An 18,138-nucleotide genomic window follows, 5' to 3' on the forward strand; every position below is an offset into this window, starting at 1 on the left:
GAAGGAACCCTCCAGGCAGCAGGACGGTACTGGGGAGAAACGCAAAGGCTGCCCACTCGGGAACCAAGAAGGGACCTGGCCTCGAAGCAGGAACAATGGACTCTCCAGTCGCAGAGGAGAGCACCTAACTCCTACCTGTTCAAGCAGGACATTCTTCAATGAAAATAGCTTTAATAGCTCTCGCAAGAAACAAAGATTTAGTAATGGACGATGATGCGTCTAAATTGTTAGCTCACACGTTGGTGTCCTGAGGAGAGTGTGTGGATGAATCACATGGCTCCATTTTCTACTCCTGCTGAGGCTGATGTATCCACTTTTCTCACGTTCAGAAATGGAAATTGTGTCTGTGTGGCAACGGTTTGATCTGATCACATATCCCCAGCCCAGTGCATGTTATTTCTACTTTCCGTCAGAAGCCCCAAACGTGCTCTGGCAATGCCTTCACCCACAGAGTGGGTTCTGAGCCACCAGAGGACAAGTGGCTGACAGGACAGTGGAGTCTGACACAAGTCAGCATTCAGCTATTCCCCACCCACAATTCTCTCTGCGCCGTGGTGTTTTTACCTTATAGAACACATCGGGCACATACTGCTCGCTGCTGGACTCCTTGGCATAGCCGAGCTCAGGGGCATCCTTGCAGGGCAGCAGGCACTCGTCACGGACCAATGCCATGCACTGATTGGAGACCTGGTACCCTTCAAAGTGGACCTGGTTGTCGGGACCACCTGCGAGAGAGAGACCTTCATGGAAAATCCACCAGAGAAGACTCAAACCAAGTCTGTATCTGTTACTCATCACTTTGGACCAACACAACGAAAAGACCCTCCAGAGTCTGTCTTGGGCTAAGAATTCAAAAATGTCGGACAGTAACCTGTTGAGTAGCTTGAGCACACAGCCTCGGATGCAGAGCTGGGAGACGCCACCACAGCTCCCCCAACAGGTCTCTAATACCTGTTCCAAAACTATGCGTGGTGTCACCACGTACCGCGGCTCTGATTTACAAACACCAGAGGCAAGAATGGCAGACAGAGCCCTCATCCCAGCAAACTTCCGAACTTGAGTGAATGGAGTGGGGGGATGGAGACGGACAGGACAAATGGTGAAAACAATGCCAGTGTCTGTACCGTCAGCTCTACCCCCAAGATGCCTGCAGGGCCACCACACCATCATCCAGCACCCCTCTCAGGAGGTGTGGACACGGCACAGAGCCAGGGCCAGCACGCAAGGGGCCTAGGTTGTGCTGCTGCCTTCACTGTGCCTTTCACCCCTACCTCTCTCTTCAATCGTCATGCCATAAAACCTGCAATGTGACTTAAAATTAGGGACGTGGATAGCGCAAAAGCTGCTAAGAGTGAACCATTCGGTGAAGTTAAGCTGAGCAGGAACCTAGCTGAGATGAGATCCTAAAGAGATGGATGGGCACCCTGTCAAAGGTGGACCCTGAGCCTCTAGAAGAGGTAAGAGCAACAGTGCACATGGCGGACTCCTACCGCCACACACACACGTGCGCTCCTGCCATCAGGTTATATGCTCTGACAACTTTATTGTCTGGAATTATTTAGTTTGGGAGAATTAAAACCACCGTCAAAAAAAACAAACAAACCGTGCTCAACATCTCCATTTTAGTTTCTTTCACAAAAACAAAGTTAGTTACTGATCAGGGAATAGAAAATTTTCCCAAAAAATAAAAAAATTTTCAAAAAAATTAAAAAAGAAAATTTTTCCATCTGGCTTTCAAACATTTACCAGATCTGGTGGAAAAACAGAGAACTGTGAAGGATTCGGGCAGAACCAGCTAACAGGGCACAAGCCAGGGGCCTGCCATCTGCTCGAATTTGCACACCAGAGGTCGATAGTAGCTGGCTTCCAGAAACGCAAATGGGCTCCAGAGGCCCACTCAACAAACAAGCCTAGTTCCAAAACTATGCGTGGTGTCACCCTCCCTCACACACTCAGGAGAGCTGGCTGTGACCACTCACTAGCGTCGAGGCAGCAGATACAGGTCGCTTCACCCCCTGGTGTGCTCAGGGTTAGGAATACCATCCCTGAGGATCCTTGGGTGGCACAGCAGTTTAGCGCCTGCCTTTGGCCCAGGGCGCGATCCTGGACACCCGGGATCGAATCCCACATCAGACTCCCGGTGCATGGAGCCTGCTTCTCCCTCTGCCTGTGTCTCTGCCTCTCTCTCTCTCTCTCTATGTGTGTGACTATCATAAATTAATTAATTAATTAATTTAAAAAAAAAAAAGGAATACCATTCCTGCACCAAAGATGAGTGCAATGGTTTAGAAGGGGCAGCAGGGAAGGCAGTGAAGGAGCACAGTGACGCCGACCCCTGTGTGTGCATCTGGCTCTTGTTTAACCTTGGGCGTTGTAAACCTACACTGGCTCTTAGACTGATCATTAAAGTGTGATGGGTCATTAGAGAAAAAAAAAATCTCTTTGAGATTTCTCTTTGAGAAACAGAAAAATAGAAAGCAGTATTTGTGAAATTGAAGGCTGTTAAAAAAAATAAAAAGCAACATTAGGGGGTCCCTGGGAGGCACAGTCAGTTAAGCAACTGACTCCTGGTTTTGGCTCAGGTGCCCCAAGTCCAGCTCCGAGTTCAGCAGGGAGTCTGCTTGGAGTTTCTCTCTCTCCCTCTGCCCCTCCCCATGCACAAACTCTCTAAAATAAATCTTTAAAAAAAAGGGCAACATTAGTCCACATGGAAGGCAATGAACAGGATCAGGACCAGTGGATGATCTAGGTAGACAAGGCAGGGTGGCCTCAGGTAAATTCCAGGCCAGCCCAACTTACCCTGCATCCTCTGCAGAACCAGCTGATTGCCCCAGTGCCTGAAAGCTCACCCTTGGCTATCTCTTCAGCTGCTGCCAGGAACTGGTCTCCTTGGCTCCTCCCAGGCCATCAGTTTGCCTGTGATTCCCCAGGGCCTGAGCCCAACCCACCTTTCTGCCTAGTACCTCACCCTTTGGTTGCCAGGTATAATCTCTTTCTAGCTCTCTTTAATAAAGACAAAGGACTGATTTAAAAAAAAAAAAAGATTTTTGAGATTAAACAGGCAGGTTTTTATTATCATATGTAACAATTCTACGAAAACTCAATGGTATTGTGGTTAGGTATTACTTCCTATCTTAAAGTCTTTCAGAGCTTTGGGTAGACAGCATCTTAAAGCATCCGGTATATACAACTCTTTTTCTGATCTTAAGTGCCGGTTGTCACCAATCTTCACACAAAATGGTTTTCTTTTCTTTTCTTTTTTTTTTTTTTCCCTACTGCAGTTAAAGGGCCATTGCTGGTCAGGTGAAGAGGGAACGTTTGGCTCTCCATTCAAGATGTTAATCAAAATAATGCAAAGTAAATAAAAAGGCAGATTCAAAGAGAGGAATTGCAAGCTCTCCTTCTCTATGTGGAGGAACAAGACACCAAGCTCTAATGGGTTTCTTTACCCTTTCCGGAAACCCAATATTGGCTGGGCTGTAGAGGCAGTGGGACAAGCTAACAATATGATTGTTTCCTTCTCAAGTCAATCTGCAAAGGAAACCTGCATGTGGGAGGAAAGGGCCTGTTGCAGAAGAACTCTGTGCCTGGGAGGCAGCCTCAAGAAGGGAATCTCACGGCCCAGAGATGTGGATGGGTGGCCAGGGTGGCCAGCCTACCAAGGCACAGAGATGCCAGCATCGGGGCAAGGAGTTTACACTTGGGCTAAATTATGCATCCTCCTTCCACTAGATCCGTCACTAGATCCATTTCCAAAGAGCAAACCCACACATACTTCTCTCTTCCTCCACAGGTCTCAAGCTAGAGTTGTTCTTGGCAGGGAAAGGCAAGGGGGAGCCTGCAGCTTCAGCAGCAGCTCTAGGGGAGCTGCGAGCACAGTGCCTGCAGAAGCACCATAAAGCCCAGATGCAACAGTCTCCTGGGCAATGGTTACAAACACACAGGCCAGCTCCTTCCCAGCCCATCAGGAACTCAGGGATGGGGTACAGCAAGCACAGCTCAAACAGCTCCACAGGGCAGCAGGGAAGGTAGGGAAGGAGCACAGTGGGGCCGCTCCGTGTGTGCTTGTGGTCAAAAACCACTGACGGAGGGGAACAGCAAACTGTTTGGAGGTACAAGATGTACGATGCTGTTGGGGTACCTGGGGGCTCAGTCAGCTAAACATCTGCCTTTGGCTCAAGTCATGACCTCAGGGTCCTGGGATCGAGCCCTCCTTGCTCAGCAGGGAGTCTGCTTCTCCCCCTGTACCTCCCCTGCTTATGTTCTCTCTCAAGTAAATAAAATCTTAAAAAAAAAAAAAAAAAAAAAAAAGAAGAAAAAGATTCAACCATATTTTATACATATGCATAAAAACAAACATGGAGTTTTAATCCATGGTGAATTCTTTAGGAGTGTGAGAACAAGTTAGCAGAAGGAAGGGGACATGTTCACATGTTCAGGTAAGACTTCAACTAATTCACACTAGCATGTGAAAGATGTTGCCACTGCCTCTCATGCCTCAAAAGTACCTTTCCTTTCAAAAAGAAAGTGACTAATCCACTTGCATCTTAAATCCATGGATCTTTAAAAATCAGGCAGTGTTTCTCTTCATGATTCTCAGTGTGACAGCCTCAACTGGGATTAACAGGGGATCCAGTAACTTACATGTTTGGGCTACTTGTAAACTGGTTTTGTTCAATTGGGAGTGCTTCTTTCTACAGAACTAGGGGAAGGTTGACTACCATGAACAAATTGGGTTATCAATTCTGTGAGAGTAGAAACCAGGTCTTCATAGGTTCCAGGTTAGTGTTTACTTTAAAAAATTGAGGGATGCCTGGGTGGCTCAGTGGTTGAGCCCCTGCCTTTGGCCCAGGGCGTGATCCTGGAGACCTGGGATTGAGTCCCACATCGGGCTCCCTGCATGGAGCCTGCTTCTCTCTCCGTCTGTGTCTCTGCCTCTCTCTGTGTGTGTCTCTCATGAATAAATAAATAAAATCTTTAAAAAAAAAAAAATTTGACCAAATAGACTAGGCTTTCATGAGTTGGTTCTCCAAGTTTAAAACTCCTATTTGTTTTTTATTTTTTAATTTATTTATACTTATTTATTTGAGAGAGAGAGCAAGAGTGAGCACGCTAGGAGGAGAGGGAGAGGGAGAAGCAGACGCTTTGCTGAGGAGGGAGCCCGAAGTGGGACTCAATCCCAGAACCCTAATCATGACCTGAGCCAAAGGTACATGCTTCACTGACTGAGCCACACAGGCACCCTTAAAATTCCTATTCTTTTTAAATTGTATAGGCCTATGGCCAGTTTTTTCCTAAGCCAACATATGTAAAGCTTGTTAAAGATTGTGATAGTACCTTTTTATGGACCACAATTTTTTTATTATTATATATTTACGATATATATAGCACAGAATATATGTATCACCACACACACACACACACACACGGACATGGTGTCTTAAAATGACTCTTGCTGGGGATCCCTGAGCGGCTCAGCAGTTTAGCACCTGCCATTGGCCCAGGGCACGATCCTGGAGTCCCGGGATCGAGTCTCACATCGGGCTCTCAGCATGGAGGCTGCTTCTCCCTTTCTCCCTCCTCCTGTGTCTCTGCCTCTCTTTATCTCTGTATGTCTATCATAAATAAATAAATCTTAAAAAAAAAAAAAGACTCTTGCTCATAATGTCAAAAATAAGTAACCAATAGTAAATCTCTTTCTCTTGCATAACCAGAGTCCTCTTTGGCTGCTGGAAGTGGCAAAGGCAGCCCTGAGCTGAGATCCAGAATCAAACTGGCCTCGACATGGAACGTGAGCAGATGAGAGAAGAGCTACGCTGAGCCCCCAATTCTAGTAGTTTTGTAGGTGATGTGGGTAACTTTAGGATTTTTAACACAAAACAAAAAGTGGAATTTGTGCCCCACAAGAACATTAAGAAAATCTACTGTAGCTAAGAATGAAAATGTGCCAAAAGAGGAACAGAACACACACCTGTTGCCACCGCAGTGACAAACTTAGATCCAAAATGTCCGTCTGGAGAGAGTCGACATATGTTGGGATGCTTATTCTGGAAGTCTCCTGCAGTGATACATTCTTCCGAACTCAGAAAATAGGTGTCCTAAAAGAAAAGAGCCGGCGTATCACATTTTACAACATCATGTGGAAACATGCTATTTCTTCTTTAGATAACATTAAGAACTAAATGGTAGCCTGTCAAACACTGCATGAAACAAACACCTACAGCTCCTAGCTCTTTCGGGCCCCTCTTCTCCCACCACGAATAACTAGAAAGGCCAGAAGCATCAGGCATCCCCTACGGGCTGACCTCCAAAAAACACTGGTGCAGGCCCAGGGGGTTTGCTCTACAAGACACCATCAAGAGACCCACCCTTAATTTATCAAGAGCACTGGTGTTGAAAACAATTTGGTCTAAAAGCCAGGAGGAGCTGTACACAGCCACCATGCAGGCATGAGCCAGAGCTGGCTTGTAACTGAGCTGCAGGCTAAGCTAGGAGGGCACTGGGCACTCCCGTTACCGCTCACCTTATTACGGCTATATCGGACGGTACCCTTCCGGGTGTCTTCTGAGACGAGGTCTGTAAATATCCAGCCAACCTGAACGAAAAGGAAAGTATCCTTTGAGCCACCTCTCCCTGAAACAGGCAATGAATGCTTTCTGGCCTCTGTCCAAAGACCTTCAGAATAATGTTTCAGCAATAGACTGTTGTGAGCTACTTCCTTCTAGGGGAGTCAGATCCTCAAGTATACTACCAGGACTTTCAAACTCCATTCAGTTGAAAACGGCCATTCTCCTCTGGTGCTGCTGGACTGGAGGTGATGTTGCATGAGCAGAGCTCATCTGTTTGTTAGAAACTCCATGGCACCAACTCTATACCCAGCACTGTGCTGGGCTCGGGGGAAACCCCAGGGGTGAACAAGATTAATAGAATGCAGACACTGCAAAGAGAGACAATGCTATTTGAGATGCTAGGGCTTTCTCCATAAAAAACAGACTCCCTAGAAAAGGTACTTAAAATAAGGACCACCACCACAAAGTCCTTGCCCAGAGGCTCCTTTACACTCCTTGCTACAGAACTGGAGACAGCATGTGAGGGCCCAAGAAGCTAAAACCCTCATCCCTAGGGCAAGCCACAGTCTTAGCTGCCTGTCTATTGGGTTCCTAGGCCTCCTATGCCCAAGAACCTCACAGCTGGTTGCCCCTCCTGAACTGTAACTGGGCTGGGAGGTTTACAAGCAGGGCTGGACCCCAAGTCCACATCCTTTGGAGAAGTGGTGCCCATGACCCTGTCCAGCAGAACCCTGTACAGAACTCTTCAAACCCATCTCCTGCACACAAGAACAGGCAAATGTGGAGAACTTCATTTTCTTTTCTTTTCTTTTTTTTTTTTTTAAGATTTTATTTATTCGTGAGAGACACACACAGAGAGAGAGGCAGAGACACAGGAAGAGGGAGAAGCAGGCTCCATGCAGGAAGCCTGATGTGGGACTTGACCCCAGGTCTCCAGGATCAGGCCCTGGGTTGAAGGCGGTGCTAAACCGCTGAGCCACCCGAGCTGCCCAGAACTTTATTTTCTTTAAAAATACCCCAATGCACAAAAAAACCCCGTAGAGGACACAGCAAAGAAAAGGAGACTTGCAGTGTAAATGAGCCAAAGCAATGAGTAAAGCAGAGCCAAAGCCAGGCTGAAGTCAGCTAAAGCAACAGAGCCAGAGTTTCAGACACTGAAGTCACTTCAAGATCTATTAGAACTACAGTGATACTGAACTGTATGTTTAAAACAAAAAAAAGGTCAAAAAGTTACACTAGTTTCTCTTTTGAACACGAGAAACTTCAAAAATTTAAGCCAAATAGGACTCTAAATCAAGACACTGATTCCTGGGGTGCCTGGGTGGCTCAGTCGGGTAAATTGGTTAAGATCTTTGATCTCAGCTCAGGTCTTGATCTCGGGGTTGTGAGTTCAAGCCCTATGCTGGGATCCCTGCTGGGTATGGAACCTACTTTAAAAAAAAAAAAGATGGTGATTCCTTACTAGAAACAATAGGAACTGTTTTCTTAAAGCTTTTGTTAAAATGACTTTGTTCTATAGCTTCCCAAGGCTTTTTTTTTTTTTTTTTCCTCCCAAGGCTTCTAAGCACATTTTCTAATGTTCCTGTTTATCTGGGAGTTTGTTTTCCACTAAGTTGATTAACAAACAAAAGATAAAACTTACATAGCTATTAACTGTGAAATTCTAAGAGGTATTCAATTTCACGTTCCATACACACATGTAGAAACCCTACTGTAAATTCCTGGGAGCTCCACCAAGGATGTGACACAAACCAGATCAACAAACTCCAAACTTCTTCCCTGTTGTCTTACTGTCCAGTAAAACTAGGAAAGCTCACATGTTCAGACATCTAAATTAGAAACAGGAAATCCACTGATGACGGAAGATGGCCAGAGGCTCCAAGCGCCCAGAGCAGGAAGTGAACCCTGTGCACAGGCCTTTGTCACAGGCTGCAAAGCTGCAAGGACACATGAAGGAAGGGCTCCTACTAAGAGGCTAGGCCACGGTGTGTGGGCAAGACACACAGCTCAGCATTGAGGCTCCTTCCTGGGCAGGAAGAAGGGATGTGCGTCCAGCTGCCTCTTTCTTACACCCTTTGAAGCTGTCCTCAGGGAGTGAGGCCTGCAGATTTCAACATAACAGCCCCAGTATAGGGATCGTTTGTTTTCATTTTACTTTATTTTTTTTTTAAGATTTTATTTATTTATTCATGAGAGACACAGAGAGAGTGGCAGAGACACAGGCAGAGGGAGAAGCAGGCTCCATGCAGGAAGCCTGACATGGGACTTGATCCCAGGTCTCCAGTATCAGGCCCTGGGCTGAAGGCAGTGCTAAACGACTGAGCCACCCGGGCTGCCCCTCATTTTACTTTAATTCAGAGAAATATTCTATTTCAAACCTGAGGAACACAAGACTCAAGCAGGCTTTACAACATGCTGGGCCTGCACCTGACCTCAGGCAGCTGGGAGTTCAGTCCCAGACAAGGCCTGGCCATGCCACCCACCCCAATGATCCCAACAGAGAGCCCTGGTACCCCATTCAAAGGCCAGCAGAATGCCTCAGTACCTTCCTCAGGCCAAGCTTGGCAGCAATTTCATCCACCACCTCAGCTTTTGGGTCTTCCAGAAGCTCCAGGCTGTTCTGTGTGCCGATCTGTTGAGGCAGTAAAGGGAGAAGACAAACTCAGAGGAACCCACAGCCATCCCACTCCAATTCTGTCTCAGGAGTCCCAAGGGCACACTGCTCTATTGCTCTACCCCTTGCCAAAAAGGAGAGTTATGGCAGCATAAAAAGGTTGACATCCAAATAAAACACAGCCCGCACCCTCCAGGCTCTGCCCCTTCTCACATTTTATCATGCTTTCCAGTCAAGCCTCTGAGAGAAGATGGGGACATTCAGGCTGGTTTACATCACACAGTCTCTTGTCAAGTGTGTGGTTGCTCTTAGGACTGAGGAAGGCTGTTTCCACAATTTTTTAATGGGTTCCTTCACTGGGGAAAGTCAGTTTCAAAACTCCCTTGGAGAAACAGTTTCCTTCCAAAAAGCTTTGGGTACATTGGGCAAGCTTCCAGGTGCAAGGTATAACATTTGTGCCCAGTAAACAGGCTAGGAAAATTTCTGTGCAGCTCCTGCAGGGTAGTGCTGAGCTTCAAAGGCAAGGTACTGAATGAGAGAATCACAGAGGAATAAAAAAGGAACCTAAATCGGCAACCTGCTGGGCAGAGCACAGGGCTTGGGGTAATAGGTGGGCTTGGACTCTGGCTCATATGCAACCTAAACTGGCCATAGGACCCCAACTTCCTGCAGTGGACAAAGTTTGCCGAAATCCTTCATCTGCACTGAATGTAGCTCGAGGTCATGAATAGTAAGTCCTGTACCTAGCAGAAACTCTGGCCACAGCAAAAAAAAAGTGAAGGTAATCCCAAACCAATTTATACTAGTTGGGTACATCCTTGCAAATGAGTCAAATTATGGCAAAACAACAAAAAATAACTTTCTGTTGCTGGGTATTAACAATATGCAAATCATTAAATGCCTCCAGAGCACAGGTCATATCAGAAATTCAGAACAAATCTAAGGATCTGATTTCCTGACCTGTGGCAGCATGAGCTTGAGCTTCAACTTCTAATGAGTTAAAGGTTATTATAGTTAATGGTTTCAACCTTCAGGATCCTGAAGCTGGGAGCTCTGGAGATGCTATTAGTAGTCTGGACACAGAAGTTTCTGTTTCCGTGTTTTACTCCATCACACTCCTAACACGACTGCTGAAGCTGCTCATGAAAGAGACCTCTACAAAACTGAGTTTGAAGATAAAGTGCGTCCAAAAGCAGCTCCCTGATTGCAGAGCACACTTACTGTCCTGGTGGTTAGGTAACCCCAACCTTCTGGCAGGGTCTCCATCACCACTTAGCATCCCCTTTTAAATGAAACACCACAGGAGGCCCCCACAAATACTTCCCTGTAGCTCTCAGTAAACATGGAAACTGGCAAAAAGGTGGAGACTACATTCAAACTCTGCATAAATCCAGCCAGGGAGACAATGGCATTTGTGCAAGAGCCATGGGCCTGGCCTGCACACCAGCTAGTAGTAGCCACAGGGCGTGCAGTTTCAGACCTTGGCTTATTTAAGAAGTCAGCTGATCATGGACTGATTTACCGAACATAGAGCAAGGTGACAAAGGTGAGTCTGGTATGACATACATGTAAAGAGAGGACAATGGTATAAATATTCTGTATATTTGCTTATATTTTTAAACTTAAAATTTAGAAGTCTAAACCAAACATTCTGGAAAGAAAGGGATAGGATGAAGGGGATACCTTGTTTGTAGATCTGACTTTGGAAACGAGTAAAATTTTTTCTTTTCCAACATTTTAACTACAAATTTCAAACACACAGCAAGGTTTAAAGAATTTCGCAGTGAGGACTCACATATCAGCTATCTAGATTGGGCCACTAACGCTTACTCTACTGCACCCATCCCTCTAATCACCCCCAAGCCATCTTAGTTGTAGGACTCTGCTGTACATCACAGTAAACTGCACACACAAGCACCCCTCCCGAGCACTTAACCACATATATCACTGACAAAATTCAATGTTTCCACGTTTGTAATATATATGTAATGAAACGTACTATATAAATACTCCATATAGCTATACAACAAATGTGTATATGAAACACTAATCCCTAAATACTGAAAATAAAATAAATGAACATAAATGTGTTAACTAGTTGGTGGCATAGTCTTACAGAGAGGACCTTCCAAATGACTTTAAAACACAGTAAAACTAGGGATGCCCAGTGGCTCAGTGGTTGAGCATCTGCTTTGGCTCAGGGCGAGATCCCACAGTCCTGGATCGAGTCCTACACTGGGTTCCCCACAGGGAGCTTGCTTCTCCCTCTGCCACTCTGTCTCTCTCATGAATAAATAAATAAAATCTTCAAGAAAAATAATGAAAATTAAAATAAAACACAGTAATTGATTGCTTGTCCCTCATGAGACACACTCTAAGGATCCTCCTCCTTCCGCCAAAAAAACCCTTAAATGGTTTTCAGTCTTATACTGGTGGTAATTTTGAGACTATTGTTCTAAGACACTTGTGTGTGTGGCATGGGATAAAGGACACAAGGGGATCCCTGGGTGGTTCAGAGGTTTAGCACCTGCCTTCGTGCCCAGAGTGTGATCTTAGAGTCCCAGGATCGAGTCCCACGTCAGGCTCCCTGCATGGAACCTGCTTCTTTCTCCCTCTGCCTGTGTCTCTGCCTCTCTCTCTCTGTCTTTCATAAATAAATAAAAATCTTAAGAAAAAAAAAAAAAGGACACGAGTCATCCCGCGATCCTCCCATGCCACCATTTCTAGGCCAGCTGACCACAGGCATAGGCAAAGGAGATATAGTCACGAAGGAGGGAGCAGGCATTGTGGCACTTTGGGGAAATCAACAAAAGTAGAACACAGGCAATAGATTAAAATATTCCAACAAGCCTGCTTTCTCCCTCTGCATCTCTGCCTCTCTGTCTCTCATGAATAAAATAAAATCTTAAAAAAAAAAAATTCCAACGATGTTCAACTACTGACATTAAAAAGGGTCCTTATTGGGATCCCTGGGTGGCGCAGAGGCTTAGCGCCTGCCTTTGGCCCAGGGCGCAATCCTGGAGACCCGGGATCGAATCCCACGTCGGGCTCCCTGCATGGAGCCTGCTTCTGTCTCTGCCTCTCTCTCTCTCTCTCTCTCTGTGACTATCGTAAATAAATAAAGTTTAAAAAAAAAAAAAAAAAGGGTCTTTATTACCCTGTAAGTCAATGACCTTATAGTCGGGAAATGCACACTGAAATATTTAGGGGCCATAAGTTTACCCTCCCAGAATTCAGAAAATAAACACTGTTCGTGTGTGTGTTGACAGTGACAGGGCAGAGAAGTGAAATGAAGTCTTTAATAAGAGCCTGCACAGCCTTCAGAGCCGGGCAACATGAAGGCCATGAACTGTGAAGCCTATGCTCACCTACCTGAGGCGGCTCATAAATGGCAGCTACTTCGGCCCTGATGCCAAGAGGAATGTCTTTGTGCTCTGTATACCGTCCATATAAATACCCAAAATGCTGGTTCCCTGTCTTCCTCCAGAAGTCAAGGAAGCGATCGGCAACCGTGTGATTCTCAAACATGATATTGTCCACATGTCTGTATTTCTGTAGAGCAAACAATGGGCTAATGAATATACTCTGTCAGAAATGAATGAATAAATGAATGAATGAATAAATAAATAAATAATTTTTCCAGTTTAAGCCATTCATAAGGGACACCTGGGAGGCTCAGTGGTTGAGCGTCTGCCTTGGCCTCAGGGCATGATCCTGGGAACCCAGAACTGAGTTCCACATGGGGGGGTGAACCACATGCCCTGCAGGGAGCCTCCTTCTCTCTCTGCCTGTGTCTCTGCCTCTCATGAATAAATAAATAAAATCTAAAAAAAAAAAAAAAGCCGCTTATAAATCTCTATTTAACTCTTTATACATGCGCCCGCACACATACACACGTTTTAAGAATGTGCTCTGCCCTTAAGACCATTTCAGATTCTAGAGGGAGGGTAGGGTAGTGGTGGGATTCCTCAATAAATTAATTCAAATTAAACTTACTGGGATTTCACCAAAAATTCAGGTTTTCACTATCTCTAGTACTAAAATTTGTTTTCAAAGAGAGAGAGAGCACGCGCCAGGAAGAAGAGAAAGGAAGCAGTTTCCGAACAGTCACAAAGGTTCTGGAGAGCTCTCTATGGAGTAAAACATTGGCCAGAAATGCAGAGAAAGCGAGGTGAGTGATCCTCAAGGACACGGGAACCAGAGGGGAAGAGGCCAGAATACTGGTCTCTTCCTCATTTCAGAGCCCAGCTTCCTTCTTTACCTGACCCAGACAGGTGCTCTGAGGGGGCTCCGGGACAGTTCAGTTACCAGCTTCCAGAGCCATGTTTTGTTTTTTTTTAAAGACTTTATTTATTCATAAGAGACAAAGAGAGAGAGAGAGAGTGAGAGAGAGAGAGAGAGAGAGACAAGGGCAGAGACACAGGCAGAGGGAGAAGCAGGCTCCATGCAAGGAGCCCGATGTGGGACTTGATCCTGGGACTCCAGGATCATGCCCTGAGCCGAAGGCAGACGCTTAACCACTGAGCCACCCAGGCATCCTGCCATGGTTTCTTAGAAAGCAAAGCCGCAACCATGAAGCAACTTAAACAGTCACCAAGAAAGTTCTGCCTCCATTCAAGCCAACAGAAGAGAAACAAGACTCCCTCTCCTCCATGCCTACAACAGCTAGAGATCTCAGCAATAACGTGTCCAGCGTATGACCCAGAAGTGCACTTAGACTAGCCACATGTAGTGCAATCCTCCCTCCAAGGAAGACCTTTTCTGGAAATTTTTATTTCTCAGCCATGAATACAGATCTACTGCTTTCCATTGCCTAGATGGACACAGTGAGCATCTCACCTGTCTGTTCAGCGTGATGGCACTTGGCTGGCACTTAGTACAGATGCCGTTAGGCCACGGAAGGTGTCCCTCGCACCCTGATTTAATCTTGCAACTGATGTTCTCCAGGGCAACAAATTTCCCCCTGAATAAGAAGAGGGAACTTAATTAATTAAACATTCCAACGGTGAAAAGTTTAGCAGGAGACTGGAAATCACATGTCAAACATCTTACACCTCCAGAACAGAGTTCTAAGAAGCTAAGCACATGGCAAGCAGCAGCTGGGAAAATGTGCTAAAAATTGCCATTGTGGACTTCCGGCTTTGGCCTGCACATGGAGGCTATGCAGAAATGCATGACTATTTATTTCCCTATAAAAAGTCTCTGTTTTCAATGTCTGTCACTAACACCCATGAAAATTTTCAAGAACACTATTAAATACCTAGTGACTACCCTGTGCCACTGAGAGGAAACCAAGCTTGTTTTTAAGTTTCATTAACTCATTAGCAAGCTCTACATCATGAGTCCAGCACTGACATATTTGTAAAAAAAAAAAAAAAACAACTCTGAATTACCTCATGTGGGTACCCCAGCTTATAGCTGAAATACAACCGCTCAGTGAGGCACCCAGGGCCCCACCCTGACATAGGGTGAGGGTATACACATGCCCTCACCCTATGCCACTTCTGCATTCACTCAATGGTCCAGTAACTCAATCTTGTCTTCATAGGCTGATAGGACGCTGGCCCGCGGGCCCCTGAGAAGCAGTGACTGCTACCAGTCTGCATGTTAGCGAGAACTGCCAATATGCCCCCCATGGGGTACCATGGCCTGGACCCAGACTGGTGAAAGGCTGACAGATTTCAGCACAATGAATCGCTACTCATTCCCTCATCCAGAAAGTCCCACGGCTTACCCCACTGACAGGCAAGGATGGGTTTCTGGTAAGACTTGTTTCCCGTGATCTAACTTTTTTAAAAAGCCATTTTAGGGTGTCAGCAGTTTGTCAGAGAAAAACTATAATCAGGCCAACATGACATTCTTCACAAAATGTTGCTGACTTGGGTTCAGCCACCAGCTCCTCCTGCTGCATTGATGGGAATTATAAAATCATGGTATCAAGTCCATTACTTTCTGGAAAGGTGCACATATAGTCATGGAGTCAACAGAAAGGGGTCACACAGGGAAGTACTTGACATGGTTTATAAAAAAAAAATGTTCTTAGCCCCTCTCCAGCCATTGTCACAGCCTGCACCCAGGGAGGTGCGAGATGGTCGCCCCACTGCGCACGTGGCCAAGCCTGCAAACAGTACCTGTTGAGGCACCATGAGGCCCACCCGTGGACGGCACCATTGCTTCAGCTCCTGTGACGGCCATGAAGTCAAGCTGATAAAGAGGCAGCCTCCAGGGCAAAAGGCTGATGGGGGCCATGGAATAACTGAGCCGAGAGAACCATGGAGTGGTATGGTTTTTCCAAAAAAGCAGAAGATGAGTTCTGGCCACCATCACACCACATTTCATCCACCTTCACATACAACTAAGTTGCCAGAGCACTGCACACCTGCAGGAAGTCTGGGGATGTTCCCCAGGGGCCTCCACGGGGGCTGCTGCCAACATGGCATCTGCCCCACACTCTGAGCATATGGACTATGACAGGGCATCAGAGGCTCCACTCGTCTGTTTCTTTTCTAGAATCAGGGGAAAAGTCACGAACTCAAACGCTCTGTGCCCAGACCCCGATCTTTGCTGTTCTCATTCCTGTGCTCACAGGCTTTAAGCACACCTGCCAGATAGACAAAAAGAACTTGTGCACGCCCAAGCCACATTGGTACAGCCTAACTGCGCTCAGGTTGCTTACTTGTCGGCCCCCCCGGTCAGCTTTCGGATGTAGGCGTGGAAGGACATGTGCTTCACAGGAGGTTCGAGATGGTTCAGGTAGTCCTCGTCAAACGGCTGCCAAAACACACACAGTCAGTACGCTCACACACCTGCTGGCGTCTCGAGGCACGGAGGGCGGGCAGCCGAGCTTCCGCTGCACGCGGGGAGAGACCAAGCCAGGACCCAGGGAGGGCAATGAGAGAGGTCGGGCACCTGGTTCTCACTCATCATTCTAGGTCAGAACCAAAGGTTTCTTTGTGTACCAGTTATCGTTCCAAGATTAAAATGAATCTCTATTAAATACAAAATGCTCTAGGTCAAGTAAATACTAGGAAAATTAAAAAAAGAAAAAGCCCACGAGATGAAGAGGAGGCTCATGAAGAAAATCAGGTTGGCCTTGCTGCTGTAAATTCAGCATTAACCAGTTACCAGTCAGCATTATTATGGTAACTCTCAATCTCACCAGGACGAATCAGCAGGAGGATGTGAGACTCAGGGAAAAGTAAATCAAAACAATGACGAGCAAGGAAACCGCCAGCCCCAGCTTTGTGTCAGGTTTCAAAAGGATTGTCCAGGGAGCCCACGGTAAGTGCTGCCCCTCCATCACAGCAATACAAACGCTTCAGCCATTCATCATCCACCCAGAAGGTCGCTCCCATAAATAAAGGCTCGTGCTCTTCAAGCCGCTCGTGTTAGTGGGACCATGAGGCCAGGGCAACAAACAGCTAAGATCTTTTCCCCACTCCGACCTAGCGCCGGGATGCAAGGAAAGTACTGACAGGCTCTGGGAAGCGGCCCCTCCCACCAGCCCAGGCCTTACGCTTGCACAGACTCTCACCTCTAGCGGGACACAGTGGACACATTTCCCCAGAGGCCCGTGTCGGCACCTAAGAGCACAGGGCAAGAGAAACACAGTAATTAGTATGCCTGCTTTCCTGTGACTGCCACCTCACATTTTTGACACTTAAATAGAGTATTTCCCTACCTGTGTCCATTGCTTTATTTTTATTTATTTTTTAGTAAACTCTACACCCAATGTGGGGCTTAACTTCACAAGCCTAAATAAAGAGTCGTGCGCTCTACTGACTGAGCCAGTCAGGCATCCCCTGTGTGGAATTATTTTCACATAACATGGTACGTGAGCAGTGTTTTCTTTTTAAGATTTTATTTATTCATGAGAGAGAGAGAGAGAGAGAGAGAAAGGCAGAGACACAGGCAGAGGGAGAGGCAGGCTCCATGCAGGGAGCCTGACATGGGACTTGATCCCAGAACTCCAGGATAAGGCCTTGGGCTGAAGGTGGCGCTAAACCGCTGAGCTGCCGGGCTGCCCAAGCATTTTTTATTTTAATAACTTAGTATTTATTTTTATTTGTGTTAGAAAAAAACTGCCCAGCACATCTCACTTGTGACTGTGTAGATATTAACTGCTGAAAATGACACTAAATAAAGTGAATGGACTTAAAATTTATTTTAATCGATGTTAAGTAAACACTAAGAATGTTGGGATGGGATATGGCAAAAAAAACTTCCCAGTGGGACAGAAGTCCAGTTTGGGAAATACTCATTTTGTGCACATTTAGGAAAAGCACGAAGATGCCTGGCTCTATGGGTTTTAGTGATTTCTGTCACTAAGAAAGACTAAAGCCCTAAAAGCTCCACACATACGTGACAGCATAATGTGCTCAGGTAAGGAGGGTGGTGATGGCTGGTGGAAAACCCAAGTGGTGGTCCCTCGGGCTCAACTGTATCCTTTGCTAAGTGGGGTCACAACTCCTGGACGCATGTGCATTCCACATTTCAGAGTAGAGATAGTCTGTCTCCTAACAGGGAGGCTTTTACAGAACACACGCACACATGCACAAGCACCCTCTAAAAGATTTCTAATGAGGCCTCGAAGACACAGATCGTGGGGGGAGCTAGCATGAGTTCCCTGGGAGGAAATGCAAATGAAAGGGGCATACGGGCTGATGGCGATGGCTGTGAAGTGGCTCCACACCAACTGCAGCAGAGCACCATTTGGGGCTCTTCAATCTAAGACATACAAGTTGCTAATGCGGCACTTAGAGTCCCAATATCTCAATGTCAGCACCCCATCATGTTTATGGAGTGAGGCAGTTATAGAAGGCTCTAGTGCAGAGACAAAAAACCTTCACTCAGATAATTTCACATCACTGATGTAAACTCAAGTGTATCTAACCGGTTTCTTTAAAAAGAACTGCCGGTGCGCCTGGGTGGCTCAGTCAGTTAAGTGTCCAACTC

The 18,138-nt window shown here is 46.2% G+C and overlaps 1 protein-coding gene across 3 annotated transcripts in view; it reads right to left on the reverse strand.

Annotated features, from left to right (window-relative positions):
- The window catches only part of NPLOC4 (NPL4 homolog, ubiquitin recognition factor), a 65,852-nt gene that overhangs the window by 25,562 nt on the left and 22,152 nt on the right, over positions 1-18,138 (reverse strand). The window contains exons 5-12 of one of the 3 annotated variants that reach the window (XM_077854590.1): positions 16,718-16,766; positions 15,860-15,954; positions 14,023-14,146; positions 12,556-12,735; positions 9,115-9,201; positions 6,524-6,595; positions 5,972-6,098; positions 565-725 (exon numbers count right to left, since the gene is read on the reverse strand). In XM_077854590.1, coding sequence (XP_077710716.1) covers positions 565-725; positions 5,972-6,098; positions 6,524-6,595; positions 9,115-9,201; positions 12,556-12,735; positions 14,023-14,146; positions 15,860-15,954; positions 16,718-16,766 — 895 coding nt within the window. The remainder of the gene's footprint in view (positions 1-564; positions 726-5,971; positions 6,099-6,523; positions 6,596-9,114; positions 9,202-12,555; positions 12,736-14,022; positions 14,147-15,859; positions 15,955-16,717; positions 16,767-18,138) is intronic. The other 2 variants (XM_077854592.1, XM_077854591.1) reach the window with 2 other exon arrangements.

The sequence above is a fragment of the Canis aureus genome, chromosome 16, assembly GCF_053574225.1.
Source record: "Canis aureus isolate CA01 chromosome 16, VMU_Caureus_v.1.0, whole genome shotgun sequence".
Lineage (NCBI taxonomy): Eukaryota > Metazoa > Chordata > Mammalia > Carnivora > Canidae > Canis > Canis aureus.